At 45.4% G+C, this 27,373-nt stretch overlaps 1 protein-coding gene across 5 annotated transcripts in view; it reads right to left on the bottom strand.

The window, feature by feature from the left end:
• Window positions 1-660: 660 nt before the first annotated feature.
• Window positions 661-27,373, bottom strand: part of FNIP1 (folliculin interacting protein 1) — a 64,102-nt gene continuing 37,389 nt past the window's right edge. For 4 of the 5 annotated variants that reach the window (XM_066977036.1, XM_013175832.3, XM_066977038.1 and 1 more), the window contains exons 3-18: window positions 26,505-26,648; window positions 22,268-22,368; window positions 21,941-22,015; window positions 21,386-21,477; window positions 18,787-18,870; window positions 17,714-17,785; window positions 16,833-16,968; window positions 16,088-16,289; window positions 15,193-15,278; window positions 9,546-9,692; window positions 7,368-7,537; window positions 4,971-6,396; window positions 4,441-4,609; window positions 3,017-3,214; window positions 2,497-2,612; window positions 661-1,572 (exon numbers count right to left, since the gene is read on the bottom strand). In XM_066977036.1, the coding sequence (XP_066833137.1) occupies window positions 1,494-1,572; window positions 2,497-2,612; window positions 3,017-3,214; window positions 4,441-4,609; window positions 4,971-6,396; window positions 7,368-7,537; window positions 9,546-9,692; window positions 15,193-15,278; window positions 16,088-16,289; window positions 16,833-16,968; window positions 17,714-17,785; window positions 18,787-18,870; window positions 21,386-21,477; window positions 21,941-22,015; window positions 22,268-22,368; window positions 26,505-26,648 (3,297 nt within the window). In that variant the 3' untranslated portion in view covers window positions 661-1,493. The remainder of the gene's footprint in view (window positions 1,573-2,496; window positions 2,613-3,016; window positions 3,215-4,440; window positions 4,610-4,970; window positions 6,397-7,367; window positions 7,538-9,545; window positions 9,693-15,192; window positions 15,279-16,087; window positions 16,290-16,832; window positions 16,969-17,713; window positions 17,786-18,786; window positions 18,871-21,385; window positions 21,478-21,940; window positions 22,016-22,267; window positions 22,369-26,504; window positions 26,649-27,373) is intronic. The other variant, XM_066977037.1, reaches the window with a different exon arrangement.

Here is a 27,373-nt window from a genome sequence, read left to right as displayed (position 1 = left end):
CCACGTATCTCCTACTTCTGTGGATAATCCATGAAGCCCAATATACTGAACGTAATCAATGGAAACAGAACCAAACATCAGCAACATGAATTGGCTGCTAGGACAAATAAGCAAAGAAAAGCCCATAATGAAGTGTCCAGTTAAACTGAGGTAGTAGAGCCTTTGAAAACATAATCCACCTACCACTGGATATTTACATTACTTACACCAGATTGGTTCCATCAGCTATTCTTACAACTATTGTATATACAATGACAAAACGGTGATGGCTGAGTAAAGGAGAAATGCTGAGAATAAAATAAACAACATTTCCTGCTGGTAATTACACAAGCGAGTAGAAAAGGGATTAGAGCCATCTGCATCGAGGGTATACTTTGTCCAAAAATAATTTTGGTATTACTACTCTATGGTGTAATCAATGTTCATTTTTTGTAGAATGGTTTTAAAAAATATATCAATTAGTTACCTGAGCAATTAAGGGTAAGAGTCTGTTCATTTTTTCCCCAATGCTTTGGTACAATTACTTCTAGCTCATTATTTCAATAGCTGGCTGACTGCTGTAAAAATAATATGATGTTGCAAGAACATTACAGACCATAAAAAAGTTAGAGGTAATAGTCATGTCATCCTGGGGGCCCCATGGGGAAACTTCAGCCAATGTTCTTTTTTTTTTTTCCCTAACATTTTGATTATGTTGTCAAAAAAAGCATCACTTAATATAAAGCAACATTTAAACATTATAAACATTTAATACTGGTTACGACATCCAGCCAAGAAAGAGAATCTCCACCTTTAGCTTGCCCGTTGGCCTCTCCCTGCCTCCTCCCTGTCCCCCCCACTATTCCCTCTCCTCAGGAGAAAGATCATAAATAAATTTTGGAGCTGAGTGTCATTCATTAATAAGCTTTTTACAAAACAAAACAGTCCCCCTCCAACCCTTGTTCTTCCTCTGGGAAGTATCCAGAACTTGCCTACTAGGTGAAAAAGTAGAAGTTGTTTACAAATCATTGTAGCTTGAGAATTACAGATCTGAACACGATCCTAACCGATATAAGCCAGTCTGAAGACAGCTGCTGCCTTCTCTTGTTAAGTTTATAATTGGCAATAGCATCAAATATTTCTCAAAGCAGTTCTTCCTTGCGTTCCCCAGTATAAATTACAGTTAGCCATTGTGGCAGAAACTGATAAAAAAAAATGCAGATCTTCAGCTTTCGCTAAGATCTTCACTTTTCCGTGGTTGAACTCTTGGGCTTACTCATTTTCCTTTTTTCCTTTCTTTATCCCTTTTTTTTTTTTTTTTTTTTTTTTTTTACAAAAGACCAAGTGGGAGAGGAACAGTCTCCAAGTGTTTGCACGATGTGCAGTCATATATGGAGATGGTGCAGCTCAGCGAGCAGGCTGTTTCAGCTGCTGCAAAGAGAAAGGATCCAGAACAAGTTGTCTTCCACTTTGTTTCCAGGGGGAAAAGGTAAACGTCTGTGCCCTCTGGCATTTCAGAGCAGTATCTGGGCAACATACGGAGAGTGAGTGCTTGCTACAGCTGCCAGTAAAGGGAGGTCGCTGGATTCAATCCTGAAAGGAAGCAAAAGAGTCACGTTTAATCTGACCCAAAACACAGCTGGGCTGAACAAGTGCATTAGGAACTCTGTTGCCCGCTCAAGCCCGAGTGTTTGTACTTGGGCTGTGAGCGTGCACAGCTCTGAGTGGCAGGACATTCCCCAAGTAGAATTCAAGCCAATCGTGCTTCTCTCCTAACGCGGTACTGCCAGCTGGGTTATGAACTCCAGCCACCGGGTGGTTTTAGCATCCACTCCAGACGTGCCTGCTCAGACTGACAGGTGACAGGCCTGCGCCGCGCTCCTACCTGCCTCGTTTCTCACAGGGGCAACAAAGAGGTGAGACGGCAGATGGAGGGAGGAGAACCAGCACATCCCCTCCTGCCCTCCAAGTAAGGGCGGCAGCAGCTGGGGAACAAAGCACGGGAGCAGAGGGCCAGGCTCAACTCCTGCCGCTACCAGGGAGCCCTGGCACGGCGCTGCAGCTCCTCCCCGTCTCCAGCTCCATGTGCCTCGCTGCTCACCCTGTTCTCCTGCACAGAGATATTCAGAGCTTTCCTATAAACACCCTGTAAATAGCTCCTCTGCCTGTGCCCCACGCCCACGGAGACATATTATGTGCCTTACATGACACGGAGGGTGTTTTCTGCCATGCAGGGAAAGTCAGCCTGGAGGACTCGGGTGCCCCACGTTGCTCAGTGCTCACTGACCAACTAAGGAACGAGCCCGATAAGCTCTGGAGTGCTAAGCCCAGCTTCCTGCCCGGAGGGAAGAGAGAGAGGCTGGGGGGTCCTCGGGATCAAGCAATGGCTAAGGAGAAGCCTGCAGCCATGGGTGATTTATGCCACACCACGGTTCCAGTCCCATTTAGGAATCCATTTTTCTGTGCTTAGAACAAACCCAGGCGGAGGATTTGGCACCAGGAAGTTAGTGATCGTACCCCAGCACAACACCCAGCTCTTTGACGTGAACTCTCATCTGGCCCTTGAGATATTCAGACAGCATCTTGCTCTTGAAATAGAGCTCCTGCAGCCGATCTTCCAGGTGCATAACACACTAGAAAGCAAAGAAAGACGTGTCAGGGACAGCACAGCGCCGTGGTCAAACCGCACACAGCCTCCAAGCAGAACACCCCAGACTCCACACATCTACTGCCTTTTCTTTGCCCGTGTCTAGGTGAATAATTAGTAACACATTAGCAGATCTTTCTTTACTGGCAAGACTCCCACTTTTGAGCAGAAGTTTTTGATCGTTTTCTAAATCAGAATTAATGAGACAGCTGTCTTGAATACAGAGCAGGGTTTAAATAGACAGCTCAGGCAGCTACATCAGGGGATGTGCTGGCTACTGAAATTGTGGCTATGCACAAGTAAACTGAGCAGAACCTTACAACATCTTTAACCTCTGAAGTGAAAGGATGCTTTAAGAACATCACCCCCTCGATTTTCATTCATACTTACAAAGTTTGGAGACAAATTATGCTTGTAAAGCTGAAGAGTGGAATGAAGCAGGTTAGAGACAAGACTGGAGACTAACACTTCTTTTCCCAGCTTGTTATCGATCATCCGTCTCTGGCTACTGGCCACTTGCACCGTCCATTTGTCCGTGTCTGCAATAATGCAGACGGCTTCCGCAATCGGCTCATCCAGAACAGGATGCTAGAAACAAAAAAAGAATAGCAGACCTCTGAGAACAGCAACTGACACTGGCTTCTTCACAAAGCATCGCTACCCTGGACAGCAGGGGCAGCATCCCAGACCCCGCCTCACCTAAAGCACGGTAACGTGCTAAAAATTGTGCTCCATCCATTAAAAACAGAGCTTTATTGTAAGCTAGGCATGGTCTTGGAAGGATAGTCCTTATCAAACATTTTATTCCAGGCTTGTGAGTGTGGCACTGGCTGATAATTTTATCTTTGGGTATTTGATACAGAGTTCTGACTGAATATAGGTAAAAATGAGCACATGTTTAAAGCATATTTCCAAGTATACTGTTTGTATTTTAAACCCCTAAAACTGAAAGCACCCGAAACCCAACTTGCTTTTGAACACGGCAGTGTTCACGGGGTCAGCTCTCTTCCCACTTGGCACTGGTTTGCTGCCACAGGAGGGCCAGCAGAGGGAGCACCCAGCTAAGCCTGCGCTCAGCTCGCCTCCTTCCAGCACGTTTCGCCTCCTCTTCAGAGGAGGAGCCAGGGAGGTTTCAAGAACGGAGCACATGGAGCCCCAGTGCGGCTTGTTGGCTCAGCAAGCCCCCCCAGGACTCCCGTTTGATATCGGTCTCCCCTCTCCCCACAAAGCCAGCACCCTCAGAAGCTGTGACAAGTGCGAAAGGAGCTGGTGTCCCTGCAGGACCGAGCGCTGCTGGTGGCCTCACCGCGGGAACACGTCGTGCCCCACGAGCAGCAGCAGCACGGTGGCCAGACGTGCACAGAAGGGGGATGTCCTGGGGGGGCACAGGGAGTCCAGCACAACCACTGCAGCACGACTCCGTGCCTGGGAAGGGCCACACAGCAGCCTCCGCGTTTAATCTTGCTCAGCAGCATTGCATCCCGTGGGCACTCGGCTGTCAGCGGGCTGCAATGTCTGCAAGACTCCAATTTCCCTAAGGCTCAGCACAGAGATCCATCTTCCCAAGGCCACAGGCCTCTCGGGTGGCTTCTTCAGCATGAATTTAAGTTTTTGTGCTCCAGATTTGCAGGGAAATAACAATGTTTCTCAAATACATTAATTGAGAAACGAGAAAAAAAAATGGTGATCTGGGAGCGGAGACGCCTGAAGAGAGCTGTGCCAGTAAGCGTTTCCCCTTCCTGCAGATCTGTGGGTTTGAAAACATTTACCTTTCCTACTGCGACAAACACATTTACCAAATATAGCCTAATTACCTGCACAGCATGAGACAAATCTGACACCAAACAGTGTCTCAGCTTTTCATCACTTCCTATTCCTTGCAAAACGAAGTCAGGGACATACGACGAACAGTAGCCACCCAGTAAGGATCTTCCAAAATTGGCAATACTGGGCTGGACAGAGTTCACTTCAACTAATTTTGACCTGCAAGAAAGGCATATCAAGGAGATGTACAATCATATATACCAAATTCAGCTTTCAAAGAGGCTGCATTCGCACATTTATCATATCTATTTTAACTTCCATTCAAGCAATTTTTAAGAAGAAACATTTTAAAGTCAGCTTTTGCAGTCAGCCATTGTGGAAGAAAAGGATACGAGCCAAGATCACAATGCACGATTAATATTTTTTTCCAGACCACTGATCTCTCCATATTCTTTTACAACCAGCAAGCTCAAGAGACACTTTTCCAACCACCGATGCCAAGTTAGCCTGCATTCCTCCCAACATGTGACATAAGAGGCTGCATCTTTTTTGGTCTCTATTTCTGCTGAATAGTACTTACCCAGGAAAAGGAATCTCATATTCTTCTGCCCAATCTTCTTGCTCTCCTCCGTAATAGTTACTGCTTGGTCTGGTTAGATCATGACCAGCATCCTCGCTTTCACTGTCACCCAGGGCACTATCTGAACTCTCATTTCTTGGAATGTCCCAATCAATTCCTGGGGCGACCTTTTTCTCTGTGTTTTCTCTGTCCCCATGGGGGACACGAATAGAGATTTTCTCTCTTTGGTCCTGCTCAGCAAAGCAGATTTTGTATGTCTCCTGTTGAACGGAGTCCATAAATTTACAAAATTCGCTAGGTGGTTTGCTAGTCTTTGTACACAGGTTTTTAGAAAACTCTAAACTACTGCTGTGAGCAAGAAGGTCCGTAGCTGCTTGCCCTGGAATATCATCAATAGTCCGGGTTTCAATTGAACTGTCATCAGTAAAATATTCATCAAACAGACTCATGCTCTCAGCGTTGTATGGGTTTGGATTCCAGCTCTGATGCTCGCTAGCAACTTGAGGAAAGGGTTCAGTTGTCCCACAGTCTCTATTTTGGTCCTCACCAGTTTGTTTAGCTTCACAGTTCTGATCAGCAGACACTCCTTCCTCCGCTGCTGGCGGGCTGTGATGCCTCGCAATTTGTTCCACTACTGCCTGACTTCTGAGCTCGATGTCTGAATCAGGTGACATGGAGTCTCCGATGAGGAAAGTCACCTTTGTCTGAGCTTCAGCAGCACCGCAAGGAAACGTATCGCAGAAGAGCTTATCTGGAGGCTTCTTTTCCACAGCTATACCGGGTGACCTTGTTGCACTGACTGCCTGGTTGCCCGATTCCAGCGGGTCTTCATCCCTCCACACATTTGCTGTTGGCTCTAAACCAGATTCTGTCGATACACGTTTTTCTGGTGAAGCCGCCCCTGCGCACGCCACGCTCTCCAGGTTAGTGTCCAGGCAGGTTCTCGATGGCTTAACATCAACAGCATCTTCCTGGCAATCATCAGGAACAATAGTTCTGCTCTCGTCTGAAGACGTTTCCAGCTCTACCTTAGGAGTGTTCTGCGTGTCTTCTCTCTCTTGCTGTGAAACACCTTCTATGTTTTGTGCAAGGGAAATCGGACATTTGCAATATTTACAGCTACAGTTGGGAGTTCTCATTTCTTCAGACTCCCTCGGTAGCAAGTTGCCCCTGTTCTTGTGCATGGTGACAAGCACATACTCGGATTCTTCTACTTCCCCTTTCTCCAGCGTGGTAGTTATAACAGTTCCAGGCATGACTATGGCTTCATCTTCCCCATTTTCTAGAAGATGTGTCTCTTGAAGTTCTGAGCACCTGATGAAGTAAGTGAGGAAGTAAAGCAATCTCTGTACCAGGTCATGCCTTTTGCCAACCACAACTGTTTTTGCTAATCTCACAGGTGATCCAATAGCCCCATACAAGTCACCTAGAACAGGAAATAAAACAGACAAATGTTTTGCATCTTTAAAACAAATGATTCCTCTAACGGACAACAGTTGTCCATCTTTCAATGGCCAAGCCCACAGCAGAAAAATACTGAATCAGAAGAGGGCAGCTATGCCAGTATTTTGGTTTTAATACAGAGAATTCTAATGAAGCTGCTGGTGTTTTATGTAAGATGACACGCTGGTAGGGAGACATCTGATCTCATCTATTAGGGAGTATTTGCACCACCTAACTTCAGTGCCTGGCTCTGGAGGCTGGTCTCCCAGGTTCCTTATATAGCTAGGGAAGAGAGGAGGCATCTGCTCCGAATTACCCTGGATAGTCTGGAAACTGGGCTGAACTTTTCCCTACCAAAAGAAAGCTGTCAGTAGACACAAACCTATGCCAAGAACGAAGGCAAAAAGTGTCAGTGGCAGCTGCATAGCTGAAGCCTTCTTCTTTTCCTTCCCCTTGAGCCCTCCGATGGGTCATACGGATTTTTTGACAGCTTGGAAGACTGGGCTCCAGGTTCACCTCTGCCTGTTGTACTGACAGTATGGCCACTTCTCCTCAAAAGATGAATTTCTTCGATTTATTCTTTCTAGAATCAGGCTTATTAATAGCAGCATCCCAAAATACCAAAACGTGGTTTCTTTATGGAGAGAGGACAAGAGAAGGACCAGAATCCTTCATCATCACCAGGGCAGGTGACCTTAAGAGACCTGTCATAGATGACTAAAGAGGGCTTTACTTTTTGGGTGCCATTTTACAATTGATATTGCAAAAACATACAGCATGTATAAAAAAAATACAGTGAATTCCTTTGAGCCTGAAATACATACTTTTGTTTTGAGTAGGAAACAAAAAAGTTTTAACGTGTTGGGGGAAAAGAAACAAGCATCCATAAAAATCACCCCGCTCGGACCCATTTACACAGCGCTGTTACACGGTTTAGAGATGTTTGCCACGTACCGAGCTGTGCCCACAGCGGGTTGTACGGGTGAGTTTTGGCCAGCATGTCCACGCTCTGGGAAGAATGCTTTTCCAGGAAGATTCGTATAGGCGGCTGGCCGTTCGGCATGACCGTAGGGACCCAGGCCAGGTGGTTAGTCAGGACCGCAGTCAGTAAGGCTGGTAAAAACCTGAAAGTAAGATGTTGAACAGCATGTTTCCCAGGTTAAACATGTTAAACTGACAGCACTTCCATGGTCTGCATGGGTCATGGATGGCAGAAACAGCCTAACAAAGGCAGAGGACTTACTTTTGGTCCTCTCCCACACCTGCAGAGCTCTTTTTTAGAACAGACATCTAAAGTAAAATGAAACATTTTAAACTTGTGGCAACCCAGTTCCTCTCTTTGGCAATAATTATGAGACTTCCTATTTTGAAAGCTCTGTGTTGTAAAACACCTCAAAACCGACTTCTGTTGTTCACTGTAGGAAGACGGTGGCACTCTGTGGCCGCTGTGACACGAGCGCTCCAAGGTGCAGATCCCACATCCTTAAGGTCTGGGACTATTAAATGAGGAGGAAGGCTATGATAGTTGCTGTCATATCTGTAAAGTAGCTAGGTACTGTGTTGTTCTATAAAACTGTGATGCAATTTAAGCATGTATGGCTGCTCCTTTTCAGAACCACCACCCCCCAGGTTCCCTAATACCATCAGTAAAAGAAAGAGCTCAGCCTGAAAGGCTCTGTCCTTACACAGGCAAATCAGTTGTCACCAGCTAGGCAAAAAAGCTTTCAGAAAAGTGTTGATTATGTGATTTACTGTAGCAATAGAGCACGGTTTCTGCTGCCAAGGAGGACAGGACAGCCTTTCCCTCCCAGTCCCCCTTCCCTGCAGGACGAGCGTGTGGCAGCTCAGCCCAAGATCCTCCCGCGCACCGACAGATGGTGCTGGCGGCCGCTGCAGCAGCTCCAGTGCCCAGGGAGGAAAACAGACACTAAGCCTCAAAATAATGCTGTTTGAATATTTGACAACTATCACAATCCCTACGGCTTAAATTTAGCCCTGTTTCCTGAGCAGAGACAGCCAGAAGAGGAAAGCAGACTTAAAACCAGATTGCAAACGGTACAGGGCTTGATTTTCCTCTGGCTTCCATCGGTGTAAATCTCGCTATATTGAAAATAAACCAAACAAACCCAAACAAATGACCGTTTAAATGTAAATAAGAAGCACAGGGCTCAGAGTGACAGGGACTGAAAGAGGCTAATCCCGGGGAAAAGCTTCCAGTGCAGCGGGAACTTGTTTTAGGAAGGCACATTTGAGCCCCTCATAAACCCCTACGGTTTCTCCCTCGCACTGAGGCAGGAGAAAGTGCACACACTGCCCACTAACTGTGACCTCCCAGTCTGGGGGAGGGAAAAGATGACAGCATTACCCCGGGTGGCAAAGCTGAAGGCTGTGAGGAGCAGCGGGTGCCACCTCCCCTGCAGCTGCGCCTTCCCCATCGCACCACAGCACGTTCCCCTGAGCTAACAGCTGGGCTCTCTGCTCATCCCCACTGAGCTCCACATGTTTGTGCTCGTTTTAGGATTTTCAGTACAGCCAAACACTTAAAAAACTTCCCCTATTCATGCCCTGGGGAAAGAGGATGAACTGTTGACAAAAGAGTAAATTTATCAGATTCTGCTGAGTTTACCAAGAGCGTTCTCCTTCTCAGTTTTTAACAACTGCTCAGGGCTTTGTCCAGAGGGCAGAAAGGTGAATGCTAACGAAGCAAACTATTTCTTTAGGGACATTTTACAGAAGTCGGGTTTAATAGCAATTTGCGGTCAGACAGCATTACACACGTGGCTCTCTCTTACTGAATGTCTAACCTTGCTCATCATATGATAACCGATTTTGAAAGGTAGATGAATGCATTTCCCAAGGTATGTTCATCCCCTTCCAGACATACACACCCATCACGCGCTTCCTATGGACGCGTTTCAAATGTTTAGCCTTTACCCGGATTTAGAGGATTATGGAAGGAGGCATTTAATGGAGGTACTTGCTTACTATATTTCTGTTTAAAAACTAATGCATTTATGGATGGCCTTTTGATTCTTTCTCACTTACTACCAAGATTTAAAAATTGATCTAAAAATTGTTAAAAAAAAAAAAGGCGTAAACACATATACATGTAAAAACTAAAATCCACCATACTGGTTTTTAGCAGCGTTTTCCATCAAGAAAGTGAATTCCTTCATGAAGCGATGGCACAGCTGGTTCTTCTCCGGTGTCCCCGACATCATAGTAAGCCAGACGGGCTCCCCGATCCGCGGCATAGTGTAGAGGTTGCAAATGGTCGTTCTAGGAAGAAATAAATAAATCTGGAATTAAACCAAACAGTGACAGGCAGAGATCCCTACTCAGACAATTCATACTCAACAAATTCACGCTCTTTCCCCCTGGGAGAGCGACACCTCCCAGGTACGTGGTGCATCTGACCGGGCCCACCTCGAGCACAGCGGCGGGCACTGACAAAAGTCAGCGGCTGCCCTGCTCTGAATGGACGGAGATGAATGACTGCTTGTTGTGGTTGCTTCCCTGCTTTCACTACGTTTCATTCAAAACACAGAACTCCTCCATAGCTGATTGGTGACTAGTGCGAATTTATGTGCATCTGCTTTATAAAAATGCCTTACAAATGCTTTATAAAAACTTCCCCCCTGCTTTAACAACCGGTGCCTCTCCACGCCAAACCTACCGACACGTGGCTTTGCAGGGAAGGGGCCCAGGTCTCTGCTATAACTTCAAATGCATCAGAATCAGTTACCCCACGGCTTCAGGGATTATGCACCTACCCACATCCTTTTTGACTTCAGAGAAAACAGTAAATGTATGATTAAAACTCTGGTTTTGCAGCGAAATACCAGGTTAAACCCCCTCAGATTACTGCTAAACTCCTGATCTAAACCAAATTATGGTTTTGCTCTAAGCACAACGCCTGCATTACGACACTACGCGGAGCTAGGTTTTCATCACACTAAAAATATAAGCCTCAAAAAAAAAAATCCACCAAAGGAAATGGCTGATCGATTCAGGTTTCTGCCCACCTCATGTACTGCTTTTTCTGGAGGAGAGACTTTTGCTTTACAGGACATGGGTTTATGTCTAGGAACACCCCTGATTTATACAGATCCTCTCTGGACATGCTGGCCTAAAACTCACAGACACTTCCAGAACCGAAGCAATGGCTGTGCACGGCAGGCAGGCAAACACTCTCGAGCAGCAGCTGCCAAACCTTCGGTGGCTGAGCGCTTAAAGTGAAAGCCTGCAGGAAGCAGAGCCCCGCGCACCGAGGCTGCGGCAGGACGGGACAGCGCGAGGAGGGCAGGCGGCCCCTGCCTGCTCGGGGAGAGAGAGGCTGGGCCCTTCTCTGCCTTCTTTTTTTTTTTTAGCATTTTTCGTTAAAAACATCACCACACTACGTGCTGACAACAGTCAAAATCAGCCCGGTCTTCCTTACAAGCCGGATTTTCTGACAGCTTCCCACCGGAGCAGGAGGAGAGGCAGGGAACCCCCTGGGCTGGCTGGGGAGGGGGAAGCCGAGGCCAGGGTCGCATCCAGCAGCCCCCCAGCACCCGGCTCAGCACCGGGCACGGGCTGGGAACGCAGCGCCTTGGTAGCAGAGAGCTGGGGCTGGAGATGGGATTACCGAGAGAAAGCTTTCTGTTCACAGCCCATTAACTGGAGCGGAGGGTAAGGAGGCCCTAATAAAGGGAGAAACCCCAAGACTGGGAATTTCAGAGCTGGACGAGTTTCAAAGCCCCAGACAAGTATCAAAATGTACACTGCAGACGCAGCTGACCAGAGAAGCTGAAGATAAATGAAACAACTCAACCTAAAATAAAGCTCGTTTCTGCTTCCTATGCAAACTAACCGCGCCGAGCCTCTTGCAGCAGGCAGCTCCGCTGTTTGGAAAAAAAGAAACTACTTCTAAACTAAACCCAACATATTAAAATATTTGTTTTCGTTGAAAAGATAGACCGGGTCTTGTGATTCGTTATTTACTATTCTGGTAACCCTGGCTGCATCTGCAGCTGATAGTGTTTCCTCAGCGCGAGATCAGATTGCACTGGCGGGCGGCCAGCAGGCATGTGACTGCAGCGCAGGGAACCCTCGCTGCCGAGCAGCCTCGGCACACACCAAGGGCAAGGATTAATGCCTTCCAGCTCCGCGAGCACGCAGGGAAACGCTCTCCTTCGGCTGTTAAAAAAAAAAAAAAAAGGCAAAAAAAACCCAAACAACAAACAAAACAGAAAAATACAAAAAAAAAAAAACAAATAAAATAAAAAACCACACTGCAGGGACGCTAACCAGATTAAAACCCGCTAGCAATTAAAACTGAAGCCGACCCCCCCGACCATCTGCAGCAGCAGCCCCCTCCCCCAGCCGTGCTCCAGCACCCCCCGTCCCCGTGCACACAGGAGACCCTGCTCTCGCGGGGGCTGCGGCGCATTAAGAACGGTTGAAATTTGGACATGCTTCAGGGAGGCTGAACCCAGCACGGGCAGGAGCGAGGGCTGGTGGCGCGCAGGGGCCGGGGGGCTCCTCAGGAAGCACCGCTACACCTAGCAGACCTCGCAGCTCAGCACCAACCGGCCGAATGAAAACAAGGCCTAAAGAACCTCCTCCCGGCAGCCCCCTGGGGTTTCACATGCCCTGCGGGTGCAGATGGCTGGGAGGCGAGCGGCACAGCCCAGCCCAGCCCAGCCCTGCTGCCAGGCGCGGGTCAGCTGCTGCCGCTCGGCTTCCTGCTGCGCCCGCTGGTGCGGGACGGCCCTGCCGGTGCTGTAGGACCCACGAGGCAGGAGCCGGTGGATGCGGTGGCCGGTGGCTCTCTGCAGCTCCCCGTCCCCACCAGCACAGCGCTGCTGCCCCCGGCACGGTGCTGAGAGCTGCTCTGCTACCTACCGCTTGCGACGTCGTGACAAAGCCAAGCATCGCTTTGGGTATTGCTTCCAAAGCGAAAACACAACGGTGGTTTATAACATAGACCGGCTGTGAATTTGCTCGCTACCCTCCTGCCCTCGATTTTCTCCCCCTTTTTTTTTCCCCCTCTCAAAAATGAAGCCAACATGGAGCACAGGAACAGGGCTACCCCTAAGGGCTCTGCTGCCAGCGCTGCCCAGCAAAACCCACCACTGTTCGCAGCACCATAAGCTGCTTAAAAATTACTGGCATAAAATAAGATCAAACGTGGCTGCCAGAAAGTGGAGAAAGGTGTTTCCCTAGGCCTGCGTTCAGGGCTTCCTTGCCAGTCTGCGTCTCTGCCACGCAGGTATGAGCCTGCTGCACGCACAGTGTTATCGGAGTGTGGCACTGGGCTCAGGGACCAGGGGAGCTGCAATATTTATTTCATCAGTCATGTGTCTGCACATCTGACATCCAAAGAGTTTTAAGCCTTTAAGTCAAGTGTTACTAGCTAAATCCATCGCTGCTTTACAAAGTGAAAAGTGTCGCAAAACGACTCATGGCGCAAGGGTGGGCCTGGGGCCGGGCACCGCGCTGATGGCAAACGTGGCGATAGCATCGATTTGTGGAAGCAGCCTAGGCCTTTCAGGGAAAGCAGCTGTGTTTTCCTTTTTCCTTTGAAATTCCATTTTCAAAAAAAAAAAGTTCTCCTTCCAAAGGGGAAAAAAAAAAAACAGAACACCTGCAAGGAGTTAAAGCAGCACAGGATTATGTTTTAGAAACACCAACCCACTGCAGTCAGCACCCTTCTTCCCTCCAGCGGAATTTGCTTAAGAGGGTAGAAATCAACACAAGTCTCAGGTTCACCAAAGGACTCGGGCTCCTGACTTCCCCGTGACTTCAGTGGGAACGCAGACGCCTAAAGAGATAATAGTGGCCTAAATGGGTTTGCTGAACCCGTGCCAAAACAACTTCGCATCCAGCCTCTGGTATTTAAATACGCCTTTTTTTCTTACTATAGGCATATTGCTTTGCTTTGAAAGGCTCCTGCACGGTACAGGAAGGCTTTCCTATCGGTACGAGAAGGCTTTCCTCTCGGCGAGCAGGGCTCGGGGCCGTATCAGCCTGCGGGACCAGCCGGGGGCACCGGCTGCCTGCCCGCCTCCCAGCGCGCTCCGTCAAAAAACAGAATCGCCCAAGTCCGCCGCCCCGGGAAATCCATTTATACAAAATTAAACCGGGTTTAATTTACCTCACTACGCTATTAAAGAGTAATATTTGTATAGCCATGGAAACCTCTGCACCAAGTGGCAGTTACACACGTGCTCCCAGCGCGGGTTACGCAACGGCCGGGTCATGCGCGGGACCGCATCCTACAACGCTCGGCGAGACAAGACAGCCGACCCTGGGCCCTGGAGGGCATGGATGGGACAGCACACGGGACGTTACCTCCCTGCCCTGCAGGGCACAGCCCCGTGAACCTCCCTTCGAGGAGGAAAAAGCCAGCACGGTGTTTTCAGACTCATTTTTCCTGCTTTTGACTCTGGACACAATGCCCCCTCCACCACCCCGAGAGCGCTTAGCTGGGAAGGAAAAGAAGGGACAAAGTCCACCGAATGTATCTGGGGGGGGGGGGGGGGATGATCTGGGGGAAGTTTTGGGAAAACAGCTGGGCAGATGGTGTTATCAGGGGATGGGAATGCAAAGAAATTGCTCGGGGTGAGAAGGGGGAGGAGAGGAAGAAGAGAACCGGGAGGGGCAGCAGAGAAGCCCGTGGCTGCTCAGAGTTGCTTAACCCGTCCCAGGCCCCCTGGGCAGAGTCTGCGGCTCTCAAAAAGTCTCGAGCTCCCTCTGCTCTGGTTCTTGGCACAGCTCATCCCATCCCGTTCTTGCTGCGGGCCCACGTGCTCTCTGCCTTGCCTCCTGTCCCTGCCGAACACATCCTGTGCCCTCCCTCCACACTTCCCTGGGGGGAGGTTCTAAAAATAAGAAAAAAAACACTGTGCCTTCCTCCTGCAACACCACCTATTTCATGGCATCCAGGTAGCATGCAGCACTACAGAAAAATGAGTGAGAACGTTAAGTAAAATGCATCCTGATGGCAATTTTCTTTGTAAAGCATCAGAGCCTTGTCTTGTGTCATGTCTTTAAGAAGTAGCTCGATGCTGGTTGTAAAAGGAGGCACGCTGCCACTCCCATCTGAGAGGAGATGAATCACTTGAAACAGACGGATTTCATTTTATTTCCCTCCCCATTACTTAAACTATGGAAAGAACACACAGTTAAATGCCAGGGATGTGCTTATCTGCATTACTTTGTATATTAACTGCTGAACAGAGACTCTCTGCAGGTACTGATAGCAAGCGATTACAGTAGTGCATTTTGCTGTGTGAAGATGATAGTCCTCCTTCTTAGTAGCTGGTTATCTGAAACTCATTTAGAGCAAAACTTAGAGCGGGGTAAAGGTCTTGTTTTGTTCATACATCAAGAAAATATCAACTAGAGGAGGATTTCCCTAACGTGGGCTTGCAGTTATAGCCCTCTCACTGGGTCTCAGTTTAAGAGGTTGCTGGGAGCTTCATTACCACCTAATGCACACGAAACCTTGGTCACTTGTGCCCTGCTCATGCTCAGCCCTTACGGACACAAGCACTTGACAAAATCTAAAACCACAAACAGAATAGAATGGCTTGCTATCGCCAATACATTTATGGCACTTAACTTTAACAGAAGACATTGGACATCGTACTTTTCTAGAAGGTGTCAAGAACATTTTCCTTTTCAGATAAGAACTCTAAGGGCTAAAAAATCCTGCACTAAGGAGGAGGTCATTCTAAACCACTTCAGTGCTTTTGAAGAAACAGACGCAAAAGATACAAGACAAACTGCTCACCTGAATTCATTAAGGGCATCAACAATTCTGTTATATGCCAAACTCCGCTGACTGGCATCAGCTGATCTACGACTCATTTTCATAGCCTTGAAAACAATCATTAAACAGATAAGTAACACCAGACATAGTTACAGAAGCACAGAAAATGGAAAACAAAGTCATGTGCTTGACTTTATCTTTCATGGAACCAGTCATGCAAATAATTTTTTCTTAAGTGATAAAATGATGGTACAAGTGCCAACTTTCATATCTGAGGGAAGATAGGTGAGGCACATGCATTTGCAGCCTCTGATTCTTCAGTGCTTTTCATCATTCGAGGCATAAAAGAGGTCAAAGTTTTTATTGCAGTGGTGAAGTAACCACTAAGTATTTCCTAGAAGAAAGATTTGAAGCAAATCTAACCACATGTTTGAAAGTTTCCTACACATCAGAATCAGGGGCTTAAAACAAAAAGGAAAAAAAAAGCAAAGGGAAAGTGAGAAGCTGATATTTATTTACTCTGGAATATCCTAGAGATAGGCTCTTATCCTGTAATCCACAATGCTCAGATACAGCTGAAGCAGGGAGGTAAAGGTGGCCTTAAAAGCACCTTTCCCCCATGGCTGATCCTGGGCTTGCTGGGAGCCAACACAGCCTAATGACTGTTGTAGCTTTCAGCAATCCCTGTAGCACAATGCAACACGTTCTGTGCTCACTCCGTGCTTTGCTTTTGCTAGCAATAAGAAACATCAAAGATGTCGTGGAGCAAAGTTCCTTTCTGGTGCAGTTCCAATAGCAGGCAGCAAATTGATCCCTCTTTTGTAAACCAGTAACAAGAGTCAGAAATTAAATCTGAAAGGGCTGAGGGGGAACGTATAGCAACGCAAGTGCAAGAATCAAGAGAGACTGTGTTTACCTGTTCTATTGCACTCTTCAGTTTGTTCATGTGACTCTCAAAAAGTGGAAAATGTGAGAAGAAGAATTCATTAAATTTGTTGTTCTCATCTTCATCTCTTGAGAGTGAAAAAATAACTCCAATTGCTATCTTTTTCTTCCTAACAATTCCTGGGCTAGGACCAGAGCTGTCATCTGACAAGTTAAAGCTTTCATCCATGGACCTTGAAGCATGGAAAAAACAGAAAGTTAATGTAATCCACTGTTTAAAGTTGTACCTTGGTTTCCTGTGCAATTAAATTCTAGAACACTTAACTCCAATGAACACCATTTGTTTGCACGTGTTGTCAAAGCAATAACACCCTTCAATAACACCCATTTTGGAATTCTTTAAAAGCAATCATTAATTAACCCCGCAATCACAAAATTTGGAACCAGGTTCAAAGCATTTGTGGGATTAGAATATGGCATCCTAGTTCTCTCTTACCTCTGCCAAGAATTTGAGTAGGATTTTAGGGCTTCTCATCCTCAAAAGTACAGCCTACAGGTTTATGTTTTGCTAAAGGTTTTCCCATTAGTGCAAAACAATGACTGGCATGAAGAAAATGGATACTGAAAAGGTCAGGTACTGAACTGCAGCCTGACTTACACCTTTGTAAGGCCACAGAAAGCAACAGCAAGAACAGGTGTATATATGCAAGAGCAGAATCAAGCTGACAATGGTGGAAAATTATGGGAAGCAACCAGCAGTATCACGCCCAGCTCACCATCGAGGGAAGACCCCATTCTCCAAGCTGGTAGTCTGGCTGCGACGCCACCGCCGCTGGTAGCTGCTAGCACAGCTTTTGTTAAATGAAGAGCCCGGAGATGGAAACGGAGTGATGAGCAGACTGCTAAGAGACGCTGCAAGAATAAGAGCAGTAAATAAAAATCTCTCCAGGAGAAAGAATATTTGGAAAATAATACCAGCAACTCAACTATGACCCTGAATATAAACTGGCGTTGCTCATCAAGAGCCTTCTCTTTTGCTTATCAATGCTTCTTATCTAAAAATAACCAGTTTATAACAACATTAACAAGCTATACAAGCACTACAAGGGTGGGACAGTCCTGCAGTTTTATATGATAAGCAACATACAGGCTGCACCTTGCTCATCAACCCCCAGCATTGGGAAATAAATTCTTTGTAGACAGGAGTAACATTAATCACATCTTTTAAAGGCCTTTCCACCCTCAGTGCCCAATATCCTGAATGAGGGCAGGGAGAGGTACTGTGAAGGCAAACTCATGTTTTAGCATTACTATCCTCCTCAATTTGGTAAAGGCATAACAAGTGTTGTATAAAAATACTGCAATCTCATTTCAATATTTAATTTGGCTTGTTTATTTGCAGTATGCTTTAATAAACTGCACTGCTGTTCAGATTAGCTCTGTGACGTTCCTAATGGAATACCCTGGATGCCTAAGGTATTTGTCCATACATATTATGTACACATTAATGCTTACATATAACAAAAAACAATGGTCACATTTCAGGAAAGCTATTTGATGACATCTAGATGTCTCAGTAACAAGATAGATGACTACCTAGTCGATAGTACTTAATATTTTCAGAGTCTACAGGGTTAATACACAGAACTGACATTACCAGATCTCGCTATACCACTGTCTCTGTCCTCATTCTGCTCCCTCCCAGGCATATCCATAGGGTTGCTGTGAACTGTAAAAGAAGGAACACCAATTAGCAGGGGAATATACAGTTCCTTTCTTGTTTGCAGATCTCCGTGTAATTATTGAAACAAAAACATGCTCATTAATTCAGATCAACAGCACTGCACAAGGCCATCACCAAGAAAGGCTGCTTAGCTGAACAAGCCAAAGCACTTATTTGAAAAGCTCATGTGTAATTTTCTGCAGTCCATACACCTACTTCAGTACAAACTGAACCAGGCTCACTTTCACTATTTCTTTAAATGGGTATTTTTTGATAAAATTGTAGTCTACCAAAAAGATGTTAGCCACATAGGTAGCATTCAGTGTATAGACCAAAAAAAAAAAACCCACAAACCAATATCAACAAGATTTCATTCATATACCGGCCTTCTCAGCTACTATGTATATAATTTTAAAAGGATTTTACAACGATGTCCTGAAGAAAATAAATACTTTGAAATTGTGAGCAGTGTATTGGCTGTTCATCTAAGCCATAAGCTATCCAGATTCACAATCTGCATATACAGAAGATCAAAAGTGTATCAGGCTTAACAGACTTAAACGTGATGTATTTTACAAATATGCCTGTGAAATAGAAGCTACTCAGCCATGGAAATAAGACCCAGACACTAAAAGCAGGAAAAATCCACTTTGTATCAACCTAGGTTACTTTTGGCTTTTACAGTTTGTTTGAAACAAGTCCAGATCAAAATAGCTTGACACTATTGTGAAATATTATTTCTAGAAAGATGAAATCCTGTATTAAATCTGTGTAAGTTTTCCAAACAAAACAAAGCAAAAAAGCAACCAAGCAGCCCCAAAGAGGACTATTTAAATACCTGCTGTCCTCAGGATTTAAAGCATGCATCCAAACAGATAAGAGAGCAGAAATCACTCCATTTTGTATTAAAAAAATAATAATCTTATTTCCAGGGCTGCACTACAAATCCACGTTTTGTCACCCCAGCTAGACTAGCCACACAGCACAGCACACAGCACACTGCAAACCTGCAAAGAAAGAGGCGCTCCGGATCAGGCGGAGCGGACCTTGTTCAGAGAATGCCCGCCTAGGGCTGCAAAGCTGTGAAAGACCTACATGGCAAAACGTAAAATACACATGAAAGAATGAGGTTAGTAAAGCAGAACAGTCTGTAGGGAGGGGGCCAGGGCAGGGAGAAGATATAAGCCAACATAAATGCAGACTAACGTATGCAGGAAAATAGGTCTTACGCTTAACAAGAACGTTGAGTCAAGGAGTATGGCTTAGAGTTGAAATGCACAGTACGTATAGAATAAAAATAATAGAGCCAGCTTTACACTGTCTCCCGTATAAGGATGGGCTTCTGTCCATGGGCTTTTATTTATTTTATTTTTCTGTGTTGAAAATGATTAATTTATGCAGGCTCGAAGCCGAACTTGATCACAAACAGGAGATTCATCTCGGAGCACAATGTTTGTTTTAACATCCACACTGGGGGGGTGTCTGAGGAACGCCGTGGCTGAAGGCGATGGGGGAGGAAGGGAGGGAAGGCAGGCATAAATTCGTCTTGGTGGAACCAAGAGAAAATTACAGGCCGAAGTAGCTGTTCTGAGAACAGAGACAGTACATCGGGGTAGTGAAACGACTGTATACAAAATAAAATGTTAGCAGTCCTAGCGGTTTGGATTAAAAGTAACACTGGACCGTATATATACAAGGGGCAGAGTGTATTTACTGTACACAGAGCTGGAAGAAATAAACGGGTAGTTTTAATGAGTTAATTGCCAGTCCCTCTCCCAGATTCGAAGCTCCTGCTCAAAGTTTACTGACTACAGAAGACGCGAAGGCTGCACTCCCACAAAGCTCCCTTCCGTCCTCCTGGGTCTTCACTCCTCATTAGAGGAAAGGCCATGACTAGCTCCCTTTTTTTTTTTTTTTTTTTTTAAACTAGCCTATCTAAAAAAAGCAGCTTGTAAATAGTTCCCAACCAAAACACATAGAGCCTTCTCCTATCACAGCCTGGCAAGAGTCGGCGAGTCAGGAGCAGCCTCTGGTATTTAGCAGAGTTGTCAGAAACGCTGCAGTTACAGATTAACCTCGGTGCCTGCCTTACCCAAGGCTCCCTCCGCGCCGAAATGGGAACTGTAAACAAACGCTCTCCGACAGCCTGAGAACCGCGCGGCTCCATTACAGACATTTCAGCATCCTCCTCCAGCAGCCCCCTCGTCGCTTCTCGCGGGGTGCCCAGCGGCTGAGCCCCGCGGTGCTCCTCCTGGGAGCGCACAGCAGGCACCGAAACCAGCTTCGGTCTGCGCCTGAGCTGCGGGGCCCCGGTTTGAGTTTGCAGTTTATGGCACTCTGGTCATACAACGGACACTTCTGCCAGCACAAACCCCAAATAAAACCTTAGAAATGGACAGGTTCCCTTCTGTCATAGATGGGGCACCTCACCCACACCTGCACTAGTGGGAAATCACAACTGAAGTCCGAAAGGAATGCTGAATATTAAAAGAAGAAGAATGCATATATATATATTTTAAACTTTTCTGACTTCGTAAATTCAGGAAGCATCTAATAGCTAATAGCTTCTTACACTGGCTTCCTTCAAAAACGGACAATTGGGAATGATTTTAATGAGGCATACGAGCTCTTCAGTTTGAAGAGCATTTAAGCTCAGGCTTAGCTTCAATAATTCTACACCGTGCATTGAAGTCAATGGGAAGGAGAGAAGTAGACACTTGCATCCAACAAGAATTAGGGCCATGGAAGAGCCAGAGACCCAGTTAGGGTAACAAAATCAACAAATTCACTCCATACCTCCAACCCTAGAACAGTATATTTTACAGACAGCAATACTCTATGAAGTGTAAAAAGAAGTCCCTTATTCCACCTACCATAAAAGACACTTTGTCTTATTCCACCTACCATAAAAGACACTTTGTTTGGAAAGCGGATCATCTAAACCAAGGGAAAGGGAAGACGTGCTTCCACCTGAGCATTCAAGTACAGTATCTTTACTATCAGCTCTACTGCCTGCATGGGGAAAAGCCAACATCTTCCACTCTGTTATCTAAAGCTTGTGAAGCCTTCACCCACAGCACTTCCATGATGGCTGAGAATCAAAGGTTCCAAATCATTTTTCAAGACTGCTCAGCTTCAAAGATCAGACCAAAAAAAAAAAAAAAAACCACCACCATCCATCTAATCTGATCAAAAACTAAAGTGCAACTGTGCAAGGTTAACTTTGTACGGAATATGCAGCCACATGTGCTAAGGTGGCCAGAGTACAGAACAGAATGGAAATTATTAACAAAAACAAAATTGGGGAACTAAGCCAGGAAGAATCAATCCTGCCTCATCTAAGATGTGCTGCTTAGAAGTTCTACAGACTGTTATTTTCCAACATATTTCTCTATGTATTTTCACATACATATGCTTAGCTGCATATATTAATCCGCTGTCAGTTCCTTGAATTAATTTATTCTCCTCCCAACCTCATCAACATTATTTTTCTGTAAAGTTCTTAGCTTCCCTGATTTTTTTATTTGATTCTACTTAGAAGACTTTCATATTCTAGAACCTGTGATTACTCAAAGATAATAGGAAATAAAATCATTTTGTAATTACCTATATTCCCAAGAAGTCCATTCATAATCGTACTGTGGTCAGGCTTTAATGTATTGCTGTCTTGATTAATGAACTCAAGACTGTCCTGCAACCTAAAAAATCCAGAAAATAAAACATACAGCAAAACCTGTGATTTGTGTTTCAGTTTAATACAGCGTCACTTCATTATGGCTCAAATGGAACAGACAAGGTAAGAATGCAGACTTACACTAGAACAAGCCACATTCTGGGGTGGGTCAATTAACACACAGAAAGCAAAATATCAAACAGTCCAAAGCCTGATGTTTTTGTAACATCTTTTTCTTCATCTTGGACTGAATTCCCCAACTCCACTGTTCTGTTCTCATCCCGTCTCCTCTGTGCCTCACAATAGCAAGCTCCAAGGGAATGGCTCATTCATTCGCTTAAAGCAAACTGAGGTGAAGACAACCACAAGGGAAAGGTGAGGAGACCAGTGGCAGGATATAACAGATGGCTATTTTTCCAAAAAAGGTCTTCCATGTTTTTTACATTCATCTGGTCATAAGCAATAGATAGGATTTCTAACGGACTCACGTATTCAGACTTCCATAGATGCTGCTTCCAGTGCGAGCTGTGAAAACTTTGCTGAGCATGAGCTGAGGAGGTGAGCTAGAGGTCAAAACGGAAGATGTCAGTCAGAAGCAGTGCCAAGACAGGCTTTTCATTTCCATTTCACAACCCTCCAGATTTTATAGACCTAAACACAACTTAACAACCTTTTGTGTCCAAAGTGACATCAGAATAGCTTTAAAGCAAACCAGAAATTCCTTTTGCTCTACACTTGCAGCATTCAGTTCGTTCTAAATTAGCACTGAGGATTAAATCTTCTGAAATGACCAGCAGGAAAAAAATGAAACTTACCGGATCTGGTGAATTTTCAATGTGGAGCCCTTATAGCTCATGGCCACAGAGCCAAACATCATCTCTCCGAGCATGTTAGCATCTGAAGAGCACCGAGAACCCTGAAAAAAAAAATCCACTTTTTTTTAGGCATTTTAGAAGCACATTTCCATTTAAGGCAACATAAACTGAAGTAAAATAGGCCTTATGTAAACGATGAACACGCAAAATCTCTCTCTAACACTGTCGAACACATGAAGTTGAACAGTTCAGTAAAGACAAAGCTAGAACAGAAAGTGATCTTCAAATGGGCTGTGCAGTAAACCACTAAAATCATCCAACACACCTACCCAATCCAGGGCAGCGGGGCAGATTCAAGCTGCATTGAGTCAGGGGACTAAGAAGCTTAAAGGGTGTGATTACACACGTGGATGACACAGAACCAGTAAGCCTAAACCTCGTAACTGGGGGACAAGAGGCGGCACAAGTTCACCGGTGATCTTACGCAGACTGCCCACTCAGTAACTCAGCCATGGATGATGTTTTGTGCTTGAAACATCTTTCTCTCATGGTTCCTGGTACCTTCTCCTGCAATGGTACCAGGGAAGAGCTGCAGCTCTCCGAGCTACATGCCGTGCTCGAGATGAGCATTTCCTGCTAGCTGGCTGGCCAGAGCCTGCTGTAAGGCACGCTGGCCGACTACAAAGGAGGAACGCCACCGCACAGGATCACAGGCTAGATCAAACGCCGCAGACAAAACCCTAAAATTACAATGTTACTCAGGGCAATCAACTGCAGATGACTGCTCAGATGACAGTCATCTTATTTGTATGCTGTCAATGCCTGAGATTACCGTCTCTTTATCCAGGGCTGTTTCTTCTCTAGGCTAGCAGCATGCTATAACTGGCTCTCCATTTGTGCCTTGCCCTTGTTAATTCAAAATATTGTGGTCACGCACTCACAGAGCTCAGGCAGCTCATAGACGAGATACTTTGCTACTATGCAAGAGAGCTCTGAGGTGTGTGATAACTCAGAACACTTCCTCAGAGCAATCTTTCCAAAAAATGTTCTTAAAACCAGCCATGGAAATAACTTTGTTCTTGGAAAATGCTAGGTGACGTATCTCCGTACCCCTTATCAAAGCTCTGAACGCGCGGGATCCTCACTTGGATTCCTAAATAGGCTTGGAATATATCTCGATGTTTGCCCAGCGTCAGACAGTGAGCTCATAGCACAATCAAGGACAGGGTGTCCACACCACGGATTCCTACCAGGAATAAGGAGTGATATGGAGATGACCACTCAATGCTAGCCCGCAGAACAAGGGCAAGAACAAGGAAATGCTAATCGACCAAAAGGCAGCACACTTGTAACGCTCCCTAATTTCCAGCTCTTCTCAAGCACTCTCAATTAAGATGACAGTCCTTTAACAGACATACTATTAACCTCTGAAGTCTGCTATCACTGCAAGAAAGATAGGGGAGACCTGAAAGGAGCAATCAGAGTTATAAAAATGAGGATGTAATTGCAAGGTTTGCTCGTGTTCATATGACAAGGCAAAATCTGATTGTTAGCTGAGTCACACAGAAATTTCCACCCTTACTTTCCAAGATGCCTTACTGCCTAACTGTCTAGGTGCACTGTAGGCAGTACTGGAAAAACTAGACTTGAATAAGTCTACCCCAACCCAGAAGCTCCGGGGAAGTACAAGAATGAATGTTAATGGCTCTGGGAAATGATGGGTCTATCAGCATCACGAAACCTTGACGCGAGGAAACTACCAGTTATTACAGCCAAATATTCTGATTGCTATTTTTTAAATCTGTTGCAGATCTCCAATTGAAGGGCTTGTTCTGAATAAATGTCACGCCCTTGATGGGTCAGTTTTGGTTTCTACTTTCTGCTAGTGTGAAAAATCTATTTCTACAGCTGAGGAAAGAAATGCTTGAAAGTAAATTATTGATTTTCCTTGTCAAGAAACCAAATTAAAAAAAGCAAGTGAAAATCTGCTGCTTTCAAATTTAATTATAGGGGTTCCCCTTCCCTCTGAAAGACAGAGGCAAGCAATGCTGAAGGCAAAGAGCGTGGTAAGATGCACCCATGGTCTCTTTCTGTCTGGCATTTCATCTACACTTCATGGCAACTATTAAGCTATGCATAACAGAAGACGCACATCTTTAATGCACTCAGGATGGAAACACCGCTCCAGCTCAAATCCTTGCCTTTAGATCTGCAAAATAAAGGTCACTTGAGACCAAAGTAGAGTGCAATCAGCTGAGGAAAGAGGTTAAATATTAAAAACTCAAATGAAAAATAGCCAAGGAGCATCTGGTAAAAAAGGGCAGAACCTCCAGCATTGACAGCTTGAACATAAACCAATTCCCTAGGTCGTATTTACGAGCTCACATTAAAAAAGATCATAAAACACCAGTAAGTGTTTGTTACTGCACATTAGCATATTGGAGGTAGTAACATTTGCATTATTTGGAAATTACTTTTCTTAATATAACACCTCAAGCATTTACTATTCCATTTGCTGTGCATATTGTCCTATTAATAGCTAAGTACATATATAAATTAAATATGCAATACAGAGATAAATCTCAAATGCTGTGATCAACAATTCTGGAAGACTTTCAGTCCAGAAGTAACGCTAACGTAATAATGTCCAAAACCTTAGATTTCACCTTCTGAAGAACTATCAGAATTGCCCATCCCTTGTCAAAGTGTACCAAAACAAGGAAACGAAGAACTACGTAAACGTCCTATTAACATTGTATTACTTGGACTTCCATTTTATACCATTAAAAAAAGCAACAGAAGAACTTATAAATACTGCAAACCCATTAAGTAGCTTCCGAGGGTACAAAATAGAGTAGTTAGAAGACAGGAAATACCAGGCTGACGGACGCCTGGACAAACTTACTAGGGCCCTTTCATATACATGATAAATTACGATACAGATTTTATCATGCAGTAAAGAACTCTTGTATTTATGGACCTCTGCTCGCTTGCTGAGGAGGCCTGGAAGGAGTACTGGCAACGCAGTAAATAATTTACAGCAAATACTCTGTGGAAGACCAATTTAAGCTGGAAGATTCTCGCACACTTTCCGAGCCAGACACATGGCCACACATCAGTTCACTTCGGTAAGATTTTGACTGGGAGATATGCATGAGGAAGTGAGGACTTAAAAGGGAAAACTTTCCGCAACTTTAAAATATGCTGCCGTGCTAACCACTAAAATTAATTTCCTTTAATAACGTTGAATGTTGTTTGTAGAGAGGCTGCCCAGCAGGAGAGAGGATTTCTGGCTAGTGGGGGGACGTCACTTCTCTTGGTCGCACAATGCACGAGGGAGGTCGCCCCGTGCTGGAAGGAAGCTGCAGACAGAAACGTCTCTTCCTTCCATGACCGCGGCTAAATGCCCTTCCAGGAAGGGAGGAATGGAAAACAGACCTTCAGCCACCTTTTGAAACTGTAGAAAAGAATGTGATGTGAAAGAGAAAACAAGAAAAATCTGCAGCTCGCCAAACATAGCGAGAGCTAGCACGACAGTGGGAAAGTCAGCACCGAAAGCTTCTTCACTTCGATCTACAGTAGATGAAGACATCAGTAGTACTGTACTTCAGAATACGTCGTGGAGATAGCAGCTTCCCTCAAACACACAATTACTTCATTACAAAGAGTGGAAGGGCTCAGTTCTATTTTAGGATGGCTTAATATAAAACACTTGTGATCCATGGAAGGGGAGATGACAGAAATATATCCGTGTCAGATGACTCTAGCTACTCCCAGAGCCAAAATCTCTTATGTAAAATGTAACTCAAGTGTGCTGAAACCCTCGTTATAAAGCTGTTACACAGACAATCCCTTCACACAGCATATTTCTGTGTTGCTTCCCTGGCATTTAGCTATCAAGTGAAATAAACTACCCCACTGATACCCAGATGGGATATTTGTGCCAAGTCTGATCACACTGACTGTTATCACCTAGGTCATAACAAAGAACAAACGTCACGGAGAAGCTTCTGCTATTGAAGAACGGTCCTCAGAGACCCAGCTGATTGGTTTTAAACTTATTCAAACCCAAGGCTATAGAATTAAATAAGAATCAGCCAGAACCAAGTCCAAGTTTGACTAGAAATTGCTCTTCCCAGCCAGCATTTAATTTCAAGCATTTAAAAACATTCGGTACCTCACCTGTTGTATGTATTTGACATAGTTAGACAAAAAAAAAAAAAGGAAGGGAACTCACCTGATATTTTGGGCATTGTTCTTTTGCATCAGAGAATGAGGAGGACGAATTGATTGAACTATCCAAGGAAGAAGAGCTATCTCCTCCGGGCTTCAGTTGGCAACACTTCCCAAAAACTCGCACCTGAGCATCGCTGCAGAGTTTCTGAAACACACAACATGTGCCACACTGAGACCCCCAGCCACAAAACCACTGATTAGTGCAATGTTTATTGCACTTACCTGTCTGGGCAAGACATTTAACAGCAGAATGGTTTATGCACCAAGAAAACAGTTAACAAAGTATTTATTAGCATCTCTCGCAGCCTGGCTGTAGGAAAGAGAGCTGAGCTGGTTTACTTCCAGTTAGCCAGGAGCCAGCACATCACTCCAACCCCATTTTCCTAAGCCGATGTCCCTCTCTGAAGCTTTACCCATCTCTTTTTCAGGCCCAGGATTAGGGGAAAGGAGGGCACCAAAGTGCTCAGAGGACGGCAACAATAGGCTCCACCTGTTGCACCCCACTGCCTGTGCCCACTGGGGCAGAGGTGGCAGCGGTGTGACATGCACGGCCCGCACCGCGACGATGCCAGCCAGACCACGCCACGACGCAGCTCCCGATGTACAGAAAAACGCCCAGACTGGGAACGGTCGAGCCAGAGCAACACAGAATTCGGGAGAGATTCGTGTGACAGGGCTAAGTGGGAAGAAAAGGCGTTACTTTACGGATCTCTTCCTTGCTGTGTCCACGTCCCCGTGTCTTTCAGAGCAGTAGCACGGAGGAGACCCGTTCCCTTCCCTTTGTTTTCAGTATGAGTGCTCTGTGAGGCTGAACACGACAGAGCTGAAAACCACAGCTGGTGTTACAGAGAAGCCAGAGGAGTTCCACAA

The sequence above is a fragment of the Anser cygnoides genome, chromosome 14 (genome assembly GCF_040182565.1).
Source record: "Anser cygnoides isolate HZ-2024a breed goose chromosome 14, Taihu_goose_T2T_genome, whole genome shotgun sequence".
Lineage (NCBI taxonomy): Eukaryota > Metazoa > Chordata > Aves > Anseriformes > Anatidae > Anser > Anser cygnoides.
This window is presented reverse-complemented; position numbering and strand designations above follow the sequence as displayed.